Source organism: Leptosomus discolor, chromosome 2, assembly GCF_034619465.1.
Source record: "Leptosomus discolor isolate bLepDis1 chromosome 2, bLepDis1.hap2, whole genome shotgun sequence".
Classification (NCBI taxonomy): domain Eukaryota; kingdom Metazoa; phylum Chordata; class Aves; order Leptosomiformes; family Leptosomidae; genus Leptosomus; species Leptosomus discolor.
In genome coordinates, this window is record NC_141392.1 from 27,941,611 (window position 1) to 27,964,158 (window position 22,548).

Here is a 22,548-nt window from a genome sequence, read left to right on the forward strand (position 1 = left end):
GTCTTCAGATAATTTAGAAAACAGGTGGCAACTACAGAGCTTCCTTGCAACAGTCATGTGATGAGCTCTGCTCCCAGTGTGGCAAGCAGGGGGCCGTGCTTCCTGATGAAGTTTATGGGAGTCCATCATTGCTGAATGAGGGGCTGTAGCGTAGGCACGGTCACCATTCTGACTGCAAAGCCCAAGTCGAGGCTGAGTCCAGAAGTCGGCTGGCTGTGGAAGAAGTGCTGGCACTAAAGTGTGCATTCAGTTCTCCCACGGCACCCTTGGCCAGGTTTTAAATATTGCAAGTGCTTGGACTTGGACTATCCGTTATAGGTGGTTCTCACACTACAAGGAAAATACTTGGCCTGCATCAAGCAAGTGAGAAGTGGGTAAGTCCTCTACTGAAGGAAAACTGGATGGTCCCTCAGCCCCTGTGTAGGAAGTGCTGAGGAGAGGGAAGTACTGAGGCCTGGGAGGCAGGCTGTATTGGCTCTTTCTTTTGCAAAGTGTAAAGCTATAGTTTGTTTAAACTGGCACAAATTGGGAGTGATTCCACTGCAGCCTACTGACAGGCACTGGAGAAAAGCAAAGGATGCGACAGAAAAATCAGGGCTATCCAGTCCCAGTGATGGTTAGGAATTATGCAGTGATTTCTGCAAATCTCTTGGTGATATGACAACACTTGTCTGTTGTATTTCTTTAGCTATGTGAAACCAGTTTTGGTTTGTCCAGCAGTTTCACGAATCCTCGCTTCATTCTCTCCTTCTTTTACTGATCACTATGCATTGCAGGGCAGAACTGGATTTCTTTCAACTCGGTGGATGTGCAGCAGGCACATCCCTCCAGCAGGCAGAGCTGGCTGCTACAGACCTGGTTCCTCAGGCACAGTATCACCGAGTAATCTCATTGTATTCTGCACTACATACATCAGTAAGATCATTTCTACAGGCATTTCAGCTCCTTACTCAACTTAGGAACAAGTTTAGTTCAAAGTTAGATGTCACAGTGAAACAGAGTAACAGGGACAGAATAGAAAGGCCTACGCTCAGTGGCCTTTTTAACAAGCAAGTAATTTTAAATAGTACCTAAAGCATTTTTTTCAACCTGGAATTAACAAAGTTCCTTGAAAGATCCACATTTTTAATCCAGTTTTGCAAAGTTTAATGCTTTGGTTTAGGTGCCTGATAGCTTCTCTGGCTTTAAGGGAACTACTAAGTGCATGAAGGTAGACACGGGTGCTACATTTTTGAACAACTGTGTAATCAGTACTTGGGTTGTGATAGCTCAGTCTGCAGGACTTTGGAACACCAACAGAATGTTTTCTGTTTCCAGTGCAAGTGTTAGACAAGTAATGTAGCTTTAAAATATGTATTTATTCAGCTTTAGTTCTGTTGAATGCTGGCCTTTTTAACAATGGTCAGTTTAACAGTGGGAGTTGCACAGCTGTAACAGAGAAGAAAATTTGGTGTACAATATCCTCAAGATACTTGTCCTGGGTGCTGAAACAGATTGTTGCAATTAAAAATACTAGATTCAAAAATGCCCAGTGGCTGGACCCTGTTTAAAAACTTCAGGCTGTACAAAAGGAAAACAAAGACAATTTAATTTTACTAGTGTTGATGATGGAGCTGCCATACTGCATCCAGAGACTTTGGCTTCAATATTTAACAAAAACTGTAAATAGTCCAGTCATATTACAAGATGGATTGATGTGTACAAGATTTATTAGTCAGCAATTAACAGTCAGAGAGATTTTTGTTTAATCTCTGGTGGTCTTAGCTGTGGGGAGAAGCAGGCAGAGGGAAGAGAGTTTACTTCACTTCACTCCTGACCTCCAGTTAATTTATGGAACAGATCTTCGTCCAGCGTTTCATTCTGGTCTTTGGAGCGGGTTGACAAGAAGATGTAGCCCCCAATATACTCATGGATGATTTTGCAGTCTGCACTTAGACATGTGAAAGCGATAGATACATTCTCATCAAACTCGATTGCAACCTAAAGAAAATACAATTGGCAAAATCAGGAACAGAGATAAGCTGGGAAAAAAGAGCAAGTGTGAGAGCACAGCTGGATCACAAATATTGCGATAAAGCAGTACCTGTCTCTGCTAACCAAGATTTATGGGTCTGCTGGATGTTGAGGGCGTTTGGCTGCTTGTTTCTTCATTTTTTGCTATGGCAGGGCCCTCTTGTGGTCAAAATCTTTTGCTTGTTCCGGCAGGCAACAAACCCATGCTTTTAACTAGATTTTTTTTCCTAATGGCGTATTTAAAGTGAGCAGGAATGGCACTCCTGACTCTTTGTACAATTAACCAATAATGTTTAATGCTGTCCATTGTTATGTGCTGACCTTAAATCTGCTTCTGGGGTCCAGGTTTCGATTTCCAACTACTGTCAGTTCTAAAATCTAGCAAACTGAGCTTAGTGGCTAGCTGTGGATTCTGCCTTTTTTTGAGAGGGATTTAAAGCAAATCTGGCAGCTTTACCAGAATTACAGGCTCTGGCACAAGGATTACTACAGGAGAGCAATAGGGGTTGTATCTGATCTCTCCTGGCTCCTGCAGATGGATGCAGAAAACTGCATATGCAGGAACAGTTTCCAGGCTGCTTGAACTTACATCAGGTCATGCTAGTTCCACCCCAGAAATCTACAATTCACAGAGCTGGCTTCAAGCTTCCAGACCCAAACTGGACTGCTGGGCAACAGCTGGCCCCTCTGAGCAGCCTCCATCAAGGTCCAGAGCACCCCTGTATAAATCACACAACAGAGCTGCTTTCTCAGGACTGGGTACTGACACAGTCCTCTGTCCCCAACCTTGCAATCTCAGTTTGGGATTTGAAAGACAAACTGTGTTCCTGTATCTTCAGCCTGTAATAGAGACTGAATCATTGCAATTGAGAGGATGATGTGTGAGCTAGACTATACAGAGAGTTAAAATGAGATTTTTACTGTGACAGAGCAGTAAACATAGGTTGGAATTTACCTTTGAGTCTCTGTATTTCACCCCATCAAAATCAAGGGCAACTTATAAAGAATAAGCTTGGTAGGAACCTTTTAAACTGGAGATCTTTTAGTTTCTGACTTTTGACTACAGACTCCATTAAGAAAAATTTTAGACAGCTTATTTAATAACATGTCACAACACATTCAAAATCTTTTCACTCTGACATTTAAAAAAGATTTTCTGAAAGCATCCTCCAGTCTCTGAAATGCAATGACAGAATGCAGAGTGCCGTTCCAGTTTTACCTGGCGTATTTCCCAGTTCACATTCCACTGCTTCATGTTGGAGAACCTCCATGTTGTGATAGGATCTCCTGTGGCTATATCTATTCGTATCAGCCTGTTGTAGGACACCCCAAGCACATCATCCTTTTTGCTTCCTTTAAACCTGAAAAAAAAACCAAAACAAAACCTTTGAGCAGATCTTGCTTGCAATTATTTCTGTCTAGAGAAATATTTCACCTGCCCGCCTCTGAAAGTGCAAAAAATGTGGGAAAAGTCACAACAGCCTGGGATTGAGGAGAGCTTGGACCCTTCTTTAGAACAGTATTTGTTATAAAGCAAAAACGTAGGCTGGTGAACCATGGTATAAGATGGAAGATAATCAGGCAGGTAGATCTGGCTGAAATCTTTCTAATTCATTGTTTTCTGCTAAAAAATATCGCCCTGCCAAAATGCACAGATTTGATTATATTTTTACCAGAAAAATGTCAATAATAATTTTCCTTGCTTCTTTTCACTAATGTTAAAACACATTCTTCTAGTTATATTCACCTGAATTACACAAGCATATCAAAATAGATTTACTATTTTATATTATATGTCACCATTAACTTATCAAAATAACTGTTAGCAATATATGCTTGTTTCTGAGTATAAATTAGATTACAAAAATAGAGACATTTTAACATTTCAACTTCCTTCTGATTAGAGATGAAAAATAAATACAGAAGTATCAGAACTTTGGGGAACAGAAATTTCTGAGTTGGGAATAGCTAGGAAAAGATTACTCTGGTAAAGAAAATACTTTCCTCTACCTTAATGCTGAAAGCTGGAAGAATTCTCATCTGTCTGCCGTTAATATTTTCAATATTTTTGATCCTGTTTCTGCGCCTTTTCTCCTTAGATGAAGCTGTCCCTTAGGGAAAAAAGGTGGCCTGGACCACAGTTTGTGCCTTACTTAACACCCCCATGGAGATACTGCCCATCAGTTTGTAGAAATTCACCACAAGGTGTCTTGCTCATGCTACAAAATGCTATTTAGGTGTTGGGTTTGTTTGTTTAATGGAATTAGTGGAGACAGATAGGGCAAAACATCTATATCTATGTTAGTGAATTAAATAGTGACAGGGAACATTCCTGGGCACTGAAGTCATGTTCTGTTCAATTGCTAGAAGAGTCCCAGGCAGAATTCTGGCTGCAACCAAGCAGCGTGCTCTCAAATGACTCCCAGGTACGGCTGAGGAGCTGAACATCCAAGGACCAACACGATCTGGTAGTTCACATGAGGCTACTGGGCTTTGGGAAATATTCCAGATGTGGGCTGTTCTATGCTAGCTGGCCTCTGTGCCAGAGAACAGTTCCCAGCTGGTTCAATCTATACTGCAGATGATTCCTAACTAGCCCTGGAAGAGGTGTTAGACACAAGTTAAGGAAGGTGCCTCCAAGTATGGTTATGTCCATACTTTTCAGGTTTTTTTGGTGTTTTGTCAAGAAGGAAGACAGCAGGTGAGAACCCTGCCACATTCAAGGTAAATGTCCAGGGAAACTGCTGTGAACACAACAGGACCTTTCTTGTGCTGACTGCTCTTCCAGAGTCACCTAAAAAAGGGATGAATAGTGTTTGCTGTTTTCTTAATGAAATGCCAAAGAAATTAGAAAAAAGCATTTTGTCATAAAATCTGATGCAATTTATCATAAAATGTATCATAACATCTGATCCAAAAGGAAAAAACTCTGCTCATAAAATCAGATCAATCCAGTGAGCGAGAATTGGAACAAACAAATATATTGCAAACCCGAGAACACCAACAAGACATGCATTTTTTACATTTTCGTGAGTTTATGTCAATAAGGCTTTAATCCTAGTGATATGTCACTTCAGGCAAAACCCAACAGGTCTGTATGAAGGCAGACATAATGGAGGGTCTCACTCCAGGAATGGAGCTACTGAGTGCTAATGCTATAGAAGAAACTAACGGTATGAAAGTTACTTGAATTAAAAAAGGTCTGTAGGGGAAAAAACAGGGAACGTTTCCAAAACAGGGAGTCAAAGAACTTCCTGCAAACCACCAAGCATGAACATGTGATGGCAGCTTGACATCGCTGTAACAGTGTGATTACCTTACAATGTAGTAGGACAAGCCAAACTCAGGGAGGGACTGCCATGCTTGAATAAAACGCAGCTTGGCCTCCACTAGGGGCATCTGGGATACATTTTGGTGGGCTTCCAGAATACGAGCAACCAACTGGGAAACATAGGAAGAGAGAAAAGTTTCAGTTGACTGGAGAGCAAAAATAACTGTGCTTTCACTAAATCAAACATCATTAGCTCTGATGCCATGTTCAGACACTTAAGTCATCACCATCCATGCAGATGTACTACAGAGAGCATCTGGGAACAGATCCTGAGCTACACAGGCAGAACAGCGCGGTAGGGTCTCAGGTCCAGGTTTGTGCTGCACTGGGTCTAGCTCCAGCACGCTGCTCTGGAGACTGCGTCCTGAGGACAGGTAGGCTGAACGCTTTCGCAGCAAAAGCAGTGGGCAAGGAATTAGGTAGAGAGGAAGGAGAGCCACCCAGGCCCAGAGGACAGGAAGACACTGTTGTTGAAGATGCAGCCAATAACTTCCTGTCCTTAAACACCTTCCTTTCCTATTCTGAAGAGAATTTCAGGAACAGTGTTATCAGGAGGAGAATATGATGAGTGACTTAGGAGGCAGTGTGGATGTAGGAGGAATACTTAGAAGTGCCGGGAGAGCTGTCCCTGTGTTCAGTTTAAAGAAAAGGCCTCCTGCAAAGGGACAAGTAAGTATTGCAAGATGATTCTATTGTATGGTTTCCAAATGCTGCTTCGATCCAGCCTCACCCCTAAGCAATCATTGGCACCACTCATACCCAACCATCACGCCATGCTCTGGATACCTGCTTGGACTTGTATTTTTTGGTATAACGTAGTGAGACAAAGCATTCTGGTTTCATATCTATGCTTTCTGGATCAGAGACAGCCTGGGGAGACATGGTCCAGTTCTTCATCTTGAGAAATGAAAGGATCTTGTGCACCTCGGGATGGTAAGAGCTATCAGCCATTGTTTTGCCTTTTGAGGCTAAAACACAAGCAGCCATCCACCGAGCGTATTGATTCTCCTGCAACACAGACAATTGTTTGATATTTTTGGACAAACCATTCATGAGGATGGCTACTGCTCACATGTCTTTTGCTGCACAATAAAACCACTCTGGAGTTATTTGGTTTAATTTGCCTGAATGCGTAGTTACCATAGTACTGTTGTTCTTCCCTGATTGGGCTAGTTCCACCTACAGGACTGCCTTTGCAGAATAATTAGGTTTTAAATTTTCAAAGAAATCAAATACTTTAGAACAGATTCTCTTGGAAATTTTATTGCATGACTATTTTCCACCTAATGTACATTTTTACACAATTTGGATTGATACATTTCAATACAAATGAAATAAACTGAAATTGAAAACTAATGTAAGATCCTTATCACGCTATGCTCATCTGAATGGGAGAAGTTCTAAGAAAAAAGAGAACAAAACCCAAACCTCAGTCCTCTGAAATCACTGGAACAAAATATTGCAACTTCTTTTTACTTTCTTGACAGTTTATTCTTTTTTTTTCTTTCGAGCAGCTTTACTTGGAAACTGGTGATCAAGAGGGAATTATTGTCCTTTGGTCCCCCCAACCATTAAATATTTGCTAGACCACCACATCATTCTTTTTTTTTTAGATTTTACTAAACATGCAGATAATGAAGTCTCTGCAGCACACTTATTTTTCTATACAAATTCTAGAAAACAGCAATGGGCCTTCTAGACAATCTGCCAATCAATCTGGAATACAAACTTTCCCTTGTCTTATTACTCACGTTATCGCATCTTAAGTATACTTCATTCATGCCATCAGCAACGGGAATTAGTAATTTGATTCCAAACTTCCTTGCTGCAACATTTACATCTGGTACAACTTCACATCCTATATCACAGAAAATCAGAAAGAAATTAATTTATTTAATTACTACATCACTAACTTTAGGTACTGATTAATACTAAAGAACAGTACTTAATCGTTGGTTTTGTTTGAGATCAAGGGCCAAGACTTTCAAAGCTTAGGCCTAATGAAAGGTTTCTGTTCTAGTTCCCTGCCTGGTCTGGTCTGCCAGGGTGATGAATGCTCTGAGCTCAAAGAGCATGTTACTCGACCTGTAAGAGAAAGGATGGAAGTGCTCTCAAAACCTCAGCCTGATCTTAGGAAACGCTCAACACTTAAAATGGAGAGGAACTGATGAGATAGGGTAAAATTTTCAAAAGCACCTAAGTGACTTGAAAGCCTGGACTCCATTTTCAGAAGCAACTTAGTACTGACAATGGGATGTAGGTGACATCTACAACAGAGCTGGCCAATTCATGGATCCCAGGGAACTCTGGAGACCTGCTATTTCATGTCGGTGGTGCTACCATAGGCCTTCTGGATTCAGCTGGAGTCGAGGATGCCTACACATCCCCTTTGTGTCCAGGGACACCAAGGCTGTGGGCTACTTGGTGAGGTTCCAGCCACCCTGGCTAGTTTTGCCATGAGTTTATCTGACCTACTGAGGACATGCAGATGGTATGCAGAGCCATTTGTTCACAGGGGTTAATCTTCTTTCTATTTCAAAGGTTTCTTCTAGGATGAATCCTGGGCATCACTGGTTCCCTGATGCTGAACAAATGATGTCCCTGCAGGAGCAGATGTAGATGGAGGCTATATATGGTGCTGGTGTTTGTCGTGTGTACACCCCTGGTGTTTCTCCTCCAGAACTACCTAAAGCTGGTTGTAGCTATGGACATCCCCATGCATGAAACAAAAAGGCCCAGAGAAGGTCTTGGAGCCATCCCTGCACAGCAGTATATAGGTGCAATCTATGGCATTCTTGACCTCTGCATCAGCCATAATCCTCTACTATCAGTGTACGTTTCCTAAGGACAGAGGTGAGTACTATCATCCAACATAAAGTAAAAGTATTTGGAAATAAAAGTGTCACCCAGGTCACATTCTCTAGCTGACTCTTAAAGAGTTCAGCAGTACACGGCATTTTACAACCCAGGTCCAGATAATCTTGGTTTGTGCTAAGCAATTGAATCCTTTTTGTTTAGTCCTCTTCTGAGATGTGGTCTGCCTGCTTAGGAGTCTCAATAACTGAAAAAGTTCCAAGACTAAATGCTACTGTGCTTGCATCCCTGAGTCTCGCAGGGATTTCTTCATTTATTCAGTTCACAAATGCAGTAGAAAAAGGAAAGAAAGGAAGAGAAAACTCCTACCTTTTAGGTTCAGTTTCTCAATAGGTTCTCCCTGTGCAGATTCCTTGTTTTTAAAATAAGATACTGAAGTGTCTTTAAAGACAAACCAATATGGCTTGATAGCTTTGAGTGACAGCTTCCGGGGCCTAAAAGAAAAAAGAAATCACATTTGTTTATATTGAAATGTGCACATTGCTAAGTCACTCACAAATATTACTGTGGATCTCATACACATGGCTTCAGTTGGGTTACTCATACTTGTGTCAATGAAGGGGGTGGCAAACGCCTGGAACCAACGCCGCATGCAAGTTAACCTGGGTATGGGTGTGTTTGTTAGCCCAGATTCTAGCTGAATCCCATCTATGATTTCTCTTGGGTTTATGTTTTTGTTTTTTTTTTTTTCTTTTCTTTCTTTCTCATTTGTGTGGTCTTACTTTTTTTTTCCCTTTCCATTCCTCATCAAAGCCATGCCCTTCTAACAGCCTCATTCTGTTGGGTTTTTTTTGCGTGAACTCAGTAACACTAATGTAATAACCCACTAGGTTATTCACATGCACTAGAATTAGCTTCATCTTTCACAGCTCCTTATCTAGGAGATTTGCACCCATAAAACTAACTTGTAGTCATTGAATTGTAAGGGAGTAGAGACAATCTTTTTGGCTTTATATGAATAATATTTAACATAGCAAAATTCTATTCCTTCCCTAAGTTTATAGAGGTTCTGTAGCACTCCAAGAAAAGATAATAGTTTAAAACATCTCCGTCCACTAGGGCAGTGTTACTTCAGCTCCTCACATATTTATATAGATGGATATAATCCTAATTTAAATTATTTTAATTAATTTCAATACTTTGCTAATGGAAACGGATTTCTTTCATAGAGTAAATTTAAAAATATCTACTTTGGAATTGAGAATTAACTGACAGATCCTAATGGTCAAATATAATTACTGTGCCAGCCCCACCTCTCTTCAGTAAGAGATAAAAATCATAATTAATTCTACTAAGAATACAATAACGAAGACAGGGGAGGGGGGTGGGGAAATAAAATCCCAGGTTCAATATATTTCAGGAGAGAAAACCAGAGGTATTAGCACTATTTTAGTAGAAAAATACTTCATAACTAGCTACAAAGCTCAACAATGAAGTTAAAAAGAAGAAAAAAGAAAAAAAATTCCACTGTCTATTTAGTACTTCCCTTTGAACCTGAGATGACAGTACAGAGTATACAGCTAACTGGAAAACAGTGATTTATTATACCCATTCTTGCCTTCTCCAGAGCCCTTCTAGAAGTCCTAGTTTAGGACCTTTCTAGAAAATGGTGCTTTTTATGTTTAAATTAAAAAAAAAAAACCTTGGATTTTCAAAACTGAGAAATATTTAGGCTTTTAATTTTCCAGTACAATGACATTCTTCAATAATAATGGACTATAAGTTTTTTTAGACTAAGGAAAATATTTTTCTATCAAAAAAAGTTGCTGCAAACTTTTTTGAAAGCTTTTTGTTGTTGCTGTTGTTTTTGAAAAAAAATACTGTAATTCTCTACAATATTGCCACCTACCTGAAAGCAATGGTGCTAATTTGGTGCACACTGTGAATAAATGTGAATAAAAGTTCACTATATGAATAGTCAGCAGTATGACATGCAGAGCCTTGCATGTAGGTTTACAATTAAGCAAATCATTATAGTAACAGAAAGCTGTTGTTCCTTTAAAGAAATGTTTTATACCTTACCTAGTTTCTACAGTGTCTTAGGGTTTAGGTAAGTGATTTATCATGTATATAGGAATTTTTTCATGATGAAAAATAACCACTGAATGCTTTTCAAAGCAAACTGCTCTACTGCTAGGGAAAAATAAACAAACCATTGTTAGAGGCGAGTAACTGACAGAACTTAAAAGGCTTAAGTTCCCTTTCATCTTAAGCCACCTTAGTAATTTGATTGTCAAATAAAATTCCTAATTGGAAATTAATAATTAACAATTCTTAACAGTTAACAACAGTTAAAAATTTTCAGGTGCAAGTTTTCAGTTCATTGACTACAAATGTGATTTATCAACAGGATGAATCTGATAAATATTTGTGCAATAGAAATCTTTATCTTCCTAAACCACAAAGACTGTTTTGTGATAAAAGGCATTACAGACTTGAGGTCACTGCAGTCACTTCAATAACCCATAAATCAAGATATTACAGTGGGATCACAGAAGCTCATTTTGATATTAGAAAAAAACAGACTCCATGTTTGGTTAGAAAGGGGTAATTTATTTCTTTCTTTTGTTTTAAGAAATAAATAAACCCCCTGGGTTGCTTTCAGAAATTCTTCTCAGGGAGAGCTGAAAGTTTTTTCTATTTTTATTGGCAAAAAGCAGTAAAATGTGATTGAAACCAAAACTGTAGACTCTTTTGTTTAGAGATGATGATTGATGAGCACTAGGAAATATAAAGAGCCTGGTCTTTTAATAAGCATAAGTATAGCTACCCCAGCATGCCAAGAGCTAGAAAGATTTGCTGAGAATCTTGCTCAGAAGCAGTAAGAGAAAGATTTGAAGAGGATGATATTAGGCTAGTTAGGCCTATCTGGTGTATTTGTTAATTTGTAACAGTAGGCTCTAGCATTAGATTAGAATGAAAAACTGAAGAGATCTCTTGTATGGTTAAGCTTTTTGTTCTGTGTGTTTTCTTATTAGTTTTAATAACTCACCTAACTAGCCTGAGATTATCAGCAAGTTTCGGGATGTCTGTGATGTCCTCCTATCAGGAATAATCAGGAACAATTTTAGTACAATGCACTTTGTAACTATCTGTTAACTCTTGTTAAAAAATCAGGAACCAGGTAGGCTCATGAGAGTCAATGCATTTGACACAGTGAAAGCAGTTCCGGGATCCGAAAGGACATACCAAAATGTTACTTGCGTTTCCACCTTCCAGTGTCACTTCCAGATTAGAAAGTGCAGCTTCTACTTCATCTACTTCTGATTCACAGGTGAAATCTTGTGCCTCTGATGATAATGATAACTTGCTTACATGATACTAAAATAAAAGAGCAATGTCAAATAGTCAATATACCAATTAGCAACACACAATCACAGCATATGAAAATAGGCCACTTGGTCTTCTAGGTCTTGGACAGCTCCGTAAGGTTCTGCAGCATGGAACCATGTTTTTTTTTTTTTTCCACAAGGAAACAGGCATGTCCACTGTGATCTCCAGTGCAATTATAGGTAACAGTTTCCTATTTTAATTGCCAGTGTTTGTAGTCCTTCACTGTATAATTGTCCCTGTTCTGTAAGGCTGACTCAGTGCTCATGCTTGCATCCCTGGTACTGTCACCTGTAGGTGCCATCCATACCAGGGGGAAACTTGGCAGCAAGGTTCTGTGGTGTTCCGCAGTGGCAGGCTGTGAATTTTTTGGCAGCTCTGTTTACGTTTAAAAGAAAGGAATTTATTCCTAGTAACCATTTGTGCCTTATTACCTACAGTCAGGGACTAAGCCACACTAGGTCATATTATATTTCTTGTACTCTGTAGCGTCCCTGTCTTCACATTGTGCTATAGCATTTTTTAGTCTGTTGTGAACACAGGTACTTACATATTAGAGAAACTTTCAGGAAGAATGTGTGAGAGGATGGTAGCTAGTATGGGAAGGAACACTTCATAGTAATCCCCTTCAGAATAGGCTGATATCAAAGTTACATCCTGGGTATGGTTTGTTTTAGATAATGTTAGTAAATGGTTCCATAACTGTATATGTCAGTTTGAATAATGGTGTGCTGCTACTGAATTTAGCTGGTTTAGTTGATGGATGCTGCTTATTGTTTCTCACTCAAATAGCAGACCCCCCAGTCCAAGCAGAGATACTGGCCTAGTCTTGTCCTAGCTTGTGCCTGCCTCTTGAGGGAACAGGTTTTGCAGCTTGGATCAAGTACGTGCCTGTAGTGCAGCGAAGATCAGCATTTCTTCCTCCGTGCAATCAATTTCTTCTAACAGGATGGCCCAACGGGCTTGTTCATATATTTGGTTTATTCGCACTGCATCATACTGTAGCAAAAAAGAACAACATTGGTCATTAATGACCACCAAGATATAGATTCACGATCAGCTGCAGCTGATCTAACACTGGGCTGAAGCCATAAAGGTTGTTTCCTTCCTCCCCCCACCTCTGCCCTGCGGTACGTTCCCATCCTTCTCTTGTAGTAGCTCGTGTGACTGTGTGTAGGGTCACAGTGGCTTGCTGACCCAACAGAAAATTAATCAAGAGTCCTTGGCTGAAGCAGAAGGGGAGATTAAGACATCCCCTTTTGTGGTAGTAGGTTTTGGACTGGCTTAACCGAAATGTGAAACCACACTATGAGAGTGAAAATAACGTGACATGGCTGATATGAATTTGACATTCCACAGCTTGCTACTGCCAAAAGACAGAAGCTTTTATTCCTCACTTCCCCTCTTCTGCTCGTGGCTTTTTCGGTTCTGGCTCTATCTTTGCACTGGCTTGACATTTGTCAGATCCTGCTGTGAACTACTTTAATTCACTCTCCATTTTTTGGATAGTGATTGTTTCTTATTATCTACTTGGTTAATAAGGCAAAGTGACTCACAGAAATATTCAAGCCCCAGAGCTGGTAAGAAGTAGGTGATGGGAGGGTAAACCTCAGAGTGTGACCTCTCCCACTAGTGGTGAGCTATTAGGTTGCCTGAAGCTGTTTTGGGTTATTTCATCCTATGGCTCCATGGCTGGCTGGGGCAAAGAAGGGAAACATTTGGGCTGCTGTTGAGACAGGTACTTGAAAATTCCTTTAGTCCCCATTTTAGTGGGGATTGCATTGCACCTCAAAACATGCCACCTGAACTAGAAAGTGCCCTTCTCTTTATATGACATGCCTGAAATTAAAAAGTTTTACAGAATTTACAGAAAATAACCATGTGAAGGCCAAGTCCTCTAAAATTCAGATTTGAACTCTTGTTGATTTCCACTGGTCAATGATCATGCTGTAATCTCACTAAATGTATCACCCAAGCCTTAAAAGCATTGCCTTAACACAACTGCCATGACTGACTGTTAGTGGAAATAAAAGCAAATGAGAGGCAACTTGAGAAAAACATTTAAGTGATTTTTGAAGACTAAGTCTTGTTTTCAAATGGGACTTAGAAACACTTTTGCTGAACTTTCCAAAGGTATTTAATCACCCAGTCACATTGAAACAAATTTGTTTTAAGTACCTGAGTGCTTCTGAGGGCTTCAGCCCAGAAAAGCTGAATATTCAAGTGAAGGGCAGTGGGACAGAAATGTCATTTTTAAGTCCTTTTTCAAAAATAGGGCTTATACCTTTACATCATTTAGGACACTGTTTGTTTAGTTTTCCCCTTAATTTTTCTTTTTAAAAGAGAGGCAGAAAGTAAACCAGCCCCTCTGGAAATCTGGATACTATTTATTTCTGGTGCTCTTCAGATCTCATCTTTACACTTAAGATCTTATTTCAGGTGAGGAACGGTGATTCAGTGTCCAGAGGGGAAAAGTGCAGCCTTAGCTGAGGGGAAGAAGTTGAATTTGATCTCTGAAGGGCCTGTAACAAATCCTAGTTAAAATGCAGTATCCTTGTGCTATAGCTCCTTGACATGAAAGCAGGCAAACAGTGAATAGCAATAAAAACAAAGCTCTTACTTTTGGATTCAAATCAAAGAAAGTGTAATATTTAAAGCGTAAAAGAAGTTGATCGTCCTCCAGAATGCCTTGTTCCATAAGTGATCGAGATGAATCTAGCCAGCTGCGGAAGAAAACAACTCACAGATTCATCTGTACAGGAAAAACTATCACACCTGCAGAGCTCCAATGTAATTGTGAAACAAAAGTGGGCACAAACAGCTCTAATTCCTCCAAGTCTGGGGAAAATTCACATAACTCAAGATGGGGGAACGTTCATATGGATTTCCAACTGTCTTGTATAAACACAATACTTACAATCTTCCTGTTTTTTTTTTTCTCCAGCACTATTCAAAACATCAGGAGTAGATGCCAGAAACAGAGCAGTAACTAGTTGTGGGGTGACCTATGCCAATAAGATTTTTTCTTCTTGAGCTCCAGAAATGGGACATTCATTTAAGCCAGGGCAAAAGCCTGCCTGTAATATTTAGAATTCCTGCTTTTCATTTCAGTATTTGCTGTTTTATAATTCTAGCTACTTTTGTTCTCCAGTAAAATCCAATGAAAAGATCGAAGTCACTGTTAAATGCTCCACAGATCTAAAAATGACAATTCATAGTTTAATGCTAGAGACAAGCCTCTCCAACACTTGCACTGCTAACCCCCTAGCGCTCTGTCTTCCTCTGTGGTGTACAATAAGCAATGTTTGCTTGCGCGTAATGCAGTAGGTCACCTATTTGTAATGTACTAGAGCTTTATTGAATTTAGCCACGTGTGTATTTCCACTGTCCATTTAAAGCCTTTAGTTTGCTATCCAAACCGTCCCTTAGTGCAGTGCCCGCAGTGCTAAACTGGATTTGCCTTCATCTAACAAGAGCCTACACAATTACATCATTCATCACTTTAAAACAAATTTGCTTAAGCAAGAATGTTGAATAAGGAAAAAGAGATTAAAAACCTTAAGTATTTCTGAAACAAAACCTAGTTAGTGTTTTGAAGTATCAATATAACCATATATCAGGGGTTTGTTTTCAAATTCTGCTTTACACTTAAAAGCTGGATTAATGCTACCCTTGTTAAGCCAGCTAACAAAGATCTCATGGAGAGGCATCTTACCCTGCATTGAGTTTGGCTTTGTCAGCTAAAGTCCGAGGCTGGTACATCTCTGCTAATGTTTCTGGAGAACAGATGGGATGACTGAAGGCGAGGATGCTGCAATTCTGCTCAGTCAAGGGACTGTCGCTGAACCAAGTAATTGTAGAAGAAGCTGGTGTCCCACTGACAGGATCATAAATGGGTGTCATGGTTTTACTATATAAACCTGGACTTCCTGCAAGTTAAGAGAGTAATTTATTATTCCAGGGAAAACTGCCTTCAGACTTAGGTAGTCCACAACTTCCCATCATAACAGACTAACCCTTTTCTGTCAAGACAGTCTCCTATCTCTGCTGTTTACAGCAGGCCTTGTCCTTTCACAGGTGAAGTGACCGCAGGGACAGAAGTGCTCTTTCTTGCTCTGTGAGGTATGTCAGTTGTATTGGAGATAGGAAACACATACTTTCAAGCCTTTATTTCTCGTTTTCCTTGCAGGTTGTCAAACTTGTTGGATATTTTAAAAGTGGTCTCACATCCTGTGTGTGGGGCCACAGCTGATCACCTGTTTTCTGATATGGCCTTTCTCGTATCAACGAAAATGTAAACATTTAAAAAAGGCAACAGAAAAATATTGATATATTGGGGATTTCAGTAACTTCTTGAAGCCACTAATTTCAGGCCAACTGTGTCTGTCTTACTACCATCCTACATTAAACTGTCTACCTGGTTTTAACTGTGTAACAAAGAATTTCTTCCTCTTTTTGACTTCCAGGCAGACGAATAAAATTGTATTGATTTTTTATTACCTGATAATCCAGAACTCACTGGAGAGTTGCACAGGTTTAAAATATCTTCTGTAAGTGGTTCTTTGCTGTTCTTGTCTTTTTTCTTTTTCTTTTTCAGTGTGTCTTCCGATTGCTTCAACAAAGAGAGTTCTTCTGACCGTCTAATATCTACAATGGCAATTTGGGAAGTGAAGCAAGATGAAACATTTTAAATTTAGCAGATTACATCCAAAAAAAGCCTATGGTTGGTAACAGCATTTGGGGAAGCTCCATGTTGCATTCTGAATTTTATTTTTAGCAGGCTGAAAGCAGTAGCCATGGAAAATCCAGTAATTCCACAACAAGGCCAAAGACTTTGGGCTGTGGGAGTGAGTTTCAACAGCATTTAAGTCTGCTTTTTGTAGCAAGTATAACCGCATTTTAGAACACCAGGGAAAAACTCTTTCTCCCTAATGGCTCTGCAACCACCTTTGAGCGTAACAACCCCAATGAAATGTCTGACAAGAACAAGCAAGAACAGAAATGGAACCACTGTATTTGAAGTTCATGCTTTTTATTATTCACTGTATTTCACGTACAAGATTCTGTCCTGGCTACACGCTATTCCTTAATGCACTACTAATTGTCAGTTGCAAACCTGGCACTTTGTTTCTGAAAAACACTGTTATCCTGGGGTAAGCAAAGATGTTTTTGACAGTATTCACTCATGAGAACAGCTACAGGGTTCCTGTACTGACTCAATCTAGAAGAAAAATGTGGGTAGAAATACTTAATTCTGCCAAATGTCAGTTGAACAGTTATGGCATCATTTTATCAAAGCTGGTAGGTATAATAAAGACATACTCTACCTTTCACCATCCACTGCTAGAAGATGAAATTGAAAGCTGCATTTTGGTCAATATGAGACGGTAAATTCCTTCTGAAGATGAATGTGTTAATGGGCTAAGCTTTAAAGATCTAAATTAAAATAAGGATTTTAATCCCCATTTTACCCTAAAACTAAGGGATTCTGAAGACTGTTTGCAGACTCATTCCTGTTGATTACAGGCACACAGGTCTGGCATGCTTCAAAACCTCATCTCTACTTGGACGCACTCCATTATTGGAAAGAGTAGAGACTTGGGGACACAGTGCTGTAACACATTCATGGGCTTGTGTGGGGTAGTTAAGTATGCCCTGACCCAAAGAGGTTTGGGCATATAAAAGTTTTGAACTTTTAAAATGTGCTCCTTCTGAAGTGAATACATATAGCCAATAGGCCAAGCTGAGTATCATTAGTGCTGGTGAAAACAGGTGATAAATCAGCTGACACCAGTAAAATTGCCTATGGTGAAAGCTGGTGTAGGAGATTCATAATCTTAAGCTCTTAATCAATGGCACAGAATAAGCAGGACTGAGTCTCGCTCAAGGAAGACAAGGATCCCTACAAAACCATCAACAGGATTTTGACTATCCAGTGCTCCTGCAGCTCATGGGACACATTGCTGACACTGTTTGCACCAGTTATCACAAAGACTGAGAACCACTGACATGCACTGGATTCTAAAAACCAAAAAATCTGGCCTTTGATCTTGGGTCAACTCAACTCAAATTTCTCTTGAGCTAAACAGTTTTGTAAGGACTTCCAAAAAAGTCACCTAATAAAATGCTCCAACTTAGTTGCCAGAGGGGATTTAGCTTTACTTACTGAGAATTTTGCAGATGTCACTGACAGCTTTGAATACCATAGAAGAGAAGCTGACTTTCAGTCTCACAGTCTTCATGTTTGGCAAGCGAAGCCGCAGCATTTTGTGCTGAGTAGTAAAGAACAGCTTAGCATCTGCCTGCACTCCGCATTTATCGAGTGTCCAGTGGGTTTTCAGAAGCCAACATTTTTTTTGCTCCCACCAAAGAGCATAGTCTGACCAATCTTGTGATATTTCTAGGAAAATACAAAATGGGTATTAATAAACTATGGAGCAAATATACAAAAATCTTGGTTTGGAAACAATGCTCTGCAAACAGGAGAATTTATTTACATTAAAGCAGCAACTACAGTTCCTGAGACCTACACCCCATTTGCTGAATACTTGTGGCAGTCACTGGGAACTAACTGTGTTCTCCCTGAAGACTTAACCTAGGTGCTGTCTGTGGCACTGCTTTAATTTTGCAGATATCCACAGGGAAAGTGCATCTCCTGAATCTGGTGCTATATGTGCTCCAATGCTGCTTAGATTGTGCTGGCATACGGACTAATAACAACGGCACACACTTTGCAACTTGACGGTGCATGCTGAAAATCCTTCCACAAAACCTTATGTGGTCCCAGGGGGGCACAATCTCCCGGGAAGCACCATTGAACAGCTCATCTCTGTAGTGTTAAGAACAGCAATGAGTCCCTTGAAGTCTTGGTGACACCCAGCTAAGGGCTGTTCTTAGCTCTCCTCTGTGGCTGCACAGATAAGCTGAACAAGGATGTTCACCTGAGTACAGCCCACTTAGGACAACTTCACAGTGGCAACGTTCTTTAAATAATCAAGGAAAATAATTATTATTTTGAAAGTAAGCCTTGTGACAATCAGAAAAGAGTTAACAAATAAGATGACCTTCTCTACCACACAGAATGCAGAAACTTGTGAGAGAAGTAGAAACTTGTAAGGGAGGTAGAACGGGCATGATGCGATATAGTACAGTTAAATCTTTTACTATTCTGTGCAGGAGGGCAGGCTGGTGTGACTGACCAGGGACTGACAAGGTTTGCCTACAAAGCTGCTCAGAGAAGACAGGCCTGCCAAGAGATGACTGTCTTGTTTCACTAATATGGACTTGCCTGTGTTTTACTTAAGTAAAAAATGTTTGTGTATTTTGTACTTTGAAAACATACAGCTAAAGTAAGGCTTGCCGAATCAAGAACAAATAGCAGAAGAACACTTTGTTCATGACTTATATTAAGAGTTTTAGAGGCGGAGAACAGTGGCTTTTCTCTGATTACTCTTGAGCAGTAAGCTTTCCTGACCTGAAAGGTGTCAAAACCTTGACTAGATCAGCATAAGAAGCACATACATAAGGAAAGAGATAAAGCATTGCTGCTCTCAGTTCCATGGGGAATTCCAAGACTGGGTGACTTCCCAGATGCCAGTGATGTGTCGTAGCAGGTAAAGTTTGTGTGATCTTGGTCAAATTATATCAAACTTCTGCTCTTGTTCCTTCTCACCAGCTCTGCCAGGTAGAGGCTATTCCTCAGCGTGTCTGTAACACAGTACAGCCCTTTCCTCTTTCGGAGTTTCTTGGAAAAAATTGTGTCTCAAGAGAGCTGCACACACAAATCACTTAGTTAAAGATTTGCTTTAAATATTATTTAATATAGAAAGATTTTTGCACTAGTTGAATACTAGTTATAAAAGTACTGTGAAAAATGTTGTTCCAACCCAGTGAGAACTCCGGCTACCATTGGCTTGCTGGCTGAATTGTGTGTGTAAGGATGCAGAGAAGTTGGTAAAAATATATGACAGAGTTGCTACCTGCTTTAATGCTAGAAAAGAAGTTCCTTGATAAAATCACTGTCTCCAAGTAGAGCTTTTCCATCACAAAAGGTGCTTGCGTAAAAATGGCTTTCTATTGAAAGGGAGCCTTCTGGAAAGAACATCTTGTGCAGCTCCCTTTTGTTTCTTTCAAAAACCGTGTTTGAAAACAAAATCTTTCACTTGGCAATAAGAACTCTGAAATTATTAAGCTGCTGATTTTAAATTTCTTGATGTTATTTTGCTGAAGGGTTTGTTATAGTTCAGTTTTTCTCTGCTCGTTTGTCTGAAGTCAAGCTATGCAAAAAAGATTAACATTTCAAGGTTGGGTTTTTTTTACATTTTTTTTTTATTCCCCCAAATCCTGTATTTCTAGAGCAATGTATAGAAATGCAAAGCTCACGGTATTCCCACTTGGCGAGTCTAATCTAGCAGACAGGTTCCTTTCTGTGTGAAGTTGGTGACTGAAGAATTCTAGATTTAAGAATTCCAGGAAAAAGAACAATACTTGGAAGAATGAGTTGCATGTGAAAACCCTGTGGCATTGATACAATAACCAAATACCATACTATCTTGTTGGTATCTATCATTCTACAGCCTCAGAGTACAGATGATTATTTTGGAAGGCAGCTCCATTTGATGGCTTTGAGCTAAAGAAACCTAGATTCTCTTACTGCCTGTAGTGCTGACTTGCTGTGACTGTACACAAGGTATTTTACCTTTCATTTCCGACCTTTGACTTGGCCAGTCTCTCTGCTCTTCACAGCTGTTCCCTACTGATATATGCAATGGATAACATGGCTCACATTTTGGCTAGAATGCCACTATAACACAGGAGACAGTAACTTCTCAAGTGCCTTTGTAACAACTGATCCTGTCTCTTTGACTGCTACAGGTGGATAAACATGGTATCAGCTACCTTTATTGCCCCTCAAACTAGCCACCTATAAAGTCTATCTGGACAGGGAGCTGAATACTCAGTCTAGTCCAATTATATTGCTCTAACTGGAAGACTAAAACAAAGTAAAGTTTTGCTTGCACTGTGATAGTACGGGGGCTCTAGTCACAGACAAGGAGGGGTTCTGGCCACATAAAAGCCCTGAGGCTGCAGCACATACATGCTCAGTGTACCATTACAAAGAAGTAAGTGAGGCAGAGCCATTTCAAAATGCACAGGAGCCTCTTTTTGTAGAGAGAAAGCTGCATGTATTATTTTAATAACACTGTGTAAATTAAACAGGTCTTTACTCACTGATTTGTTCTACTAATTTCAGCATCACTCCTCCAATATGAAGGTCCCCTGTGACCCGTAGTAAAAATTCCTTTTGTACCTCTTCATGCTGATGATCAACTGTCACCAAGAGCTCCCAGGAGTGAGACCCATATTCATTTGAGGAAAGCATTTTGGAAAGGTCTATGTAAGCTCTGCAAAAACAAAACAAACAAACAAAAAGGATATTTTTTCTTCTACTCTGAAACAAATGCATTTCTCCATAATCTCAAAATACTTCTGTGCTGCCAAGACTTCGCAGTGGCCTTGGCTGGAAGAACTTCAGATGTGTTATCTTGTTACCTCTGAACTAGACTCTGTTCTTGTGATTACTCTTGCAAGATAGGCATATGGGAGTTTTTGTTTTTATTCTGATTTCACCACCCCACCCCCAACTCAAGCATCTCCAGCTGGTAATGATAGCCCAGTTTTACCCAGGTTTCCCCACTATACGGTGCTAATCTGCCAGTCTGGACACCATAAAGCCTACAGTTGTGGGTGGGATCTGTTTTGGTAATCTGTCCAGTGAACAAAGGAATTCCGTTAACTTGTACACTTACAGCTGTAATTTCCACTGCAAATGAAAGTTTACACTTTCAGTTCTGCCAGATTGGTCCCATGGGAGAGTAGTTTCACCTATTTGGGTAGATGGGAGGGGAGACAAATAACTTGAATGGCTCTCTGCCAGCAATATCCATGCCATTTGTCCGCTTGCACAGAGATGTAGGCATGTATCCTGTCTCAGCAGGGTGAAACGTCTGAGATCCCACCACGCTTCTGCCAGGACAGGTAAACAGTAACCATTCCAAGCCAAACTAGAGAAGATGCTCAAAGTAGAAGCTTTGGTTATCATTTGTAGAGTTCTGCTAATTACTGAAGAAAGACCTCGTAGGTATAAGGTGACTGATGCTGCAGGAAGGATTTGTGATATTTAGAGAGAAGATACCAGATTAGTACTCAGTGTCCTGTTGAACTGAACCCTAAGAAACAAGCCTTTGCCATTGAAGCTTAGGCACTAAAGTGGATGACTTCCATTTATTGCAGACTTTCAGCAATACCTGAGAACCCAAGTCACAGATTCTGTTAAAGGTACTGTACACAGACTGCTTCTAACATAAAAAATAACTAGTTGTTGTTTACAAAGAAGGCTAGGGGGGATGTAACAACATTAAAAGACCTTTGTAGATCTTTTTAAAAAGAAGTACTTAGTGATTTAAAACCTTTAGCCTGAAAGTTAGGTCAAAACCAGAAAAATCAAGGACACTTGTCACAGGTGAGGAGTGAGGAAAAGAATGACCTTTTCTAGGACTGACTGCAGGACAAGATCAGACTAGCTTAGGTTACATTAATGTAAAATGAAGCTAAAGGTTAAATATAGCATGCCTGGAAATAGGGTGAAATATTTAAGTACGCCTATTTACCGAATTTATAATAATGAAGCTTTACATTACTGATTAGATAATAAAAGAGGTTTTTAGTGCCAAAAGATACTACTCCTGGGCAGAGCTCAATTCAATGTTCATTCTGAGGTTCCTTTCCAGAGGCACAAGGAGGCTCCTGCACCTAAACAGCCAGGCTGTTACAGCTTAATCTTCCCCAGACTTTCAGGTGTTATTCATGTTTCTTAACGTCTTATAGTTTAAGTATTTCAACAGCAAGACTTTTGATATTTTGTTAAATTACGTATCATGTGGTATTTGTATGATGGAGTACAATGTTAATCAAAGTCATCTAACTGTTTCAGTGAAGTT

At 39.9% G+C, this 22,548-nt stretch overlaps 1 protein-coding gene across 1 annotated transcript; it reads right to left on the minus strand.

Annotated features, from left to right (window-relative positions):
- Positions 1-1,806: 1,806 nt before the first annotated feature.
- On the minus strand, positions 1,807-20,930 carry FERMT1 (FERM domain containing kindlin 1). Its single transcript, XM_009953091.2, has 14 exons — positions 20,780-20,930; positions 17,715-17,948; positions 16,049-16,195; positions 15,264-15,477; positions 14,169-14,271; positions 12,440-12,547; positions 11,408-11,539; positions 11,211-11,260; positions 8,528-8,652; positions 7,096-7,202; positions 6,131-6,352; positions 5,330-5,454; positions 3,233-3,374; positions 1,807-1,980 (listed from the first exon to the last, which is right to left on the minus strand). The coding sequence occupies exons 1-14, from the start codon at positions 20,928-20,930 to the stop codon at positions 1,807-1,809; spliced, it is 2,034 nt and encodes a 677-aa protein (XP_009951393.1).
- Between the last annotated feature and the right edge of the window lie 1,618 nt (positions 20,931-22,548).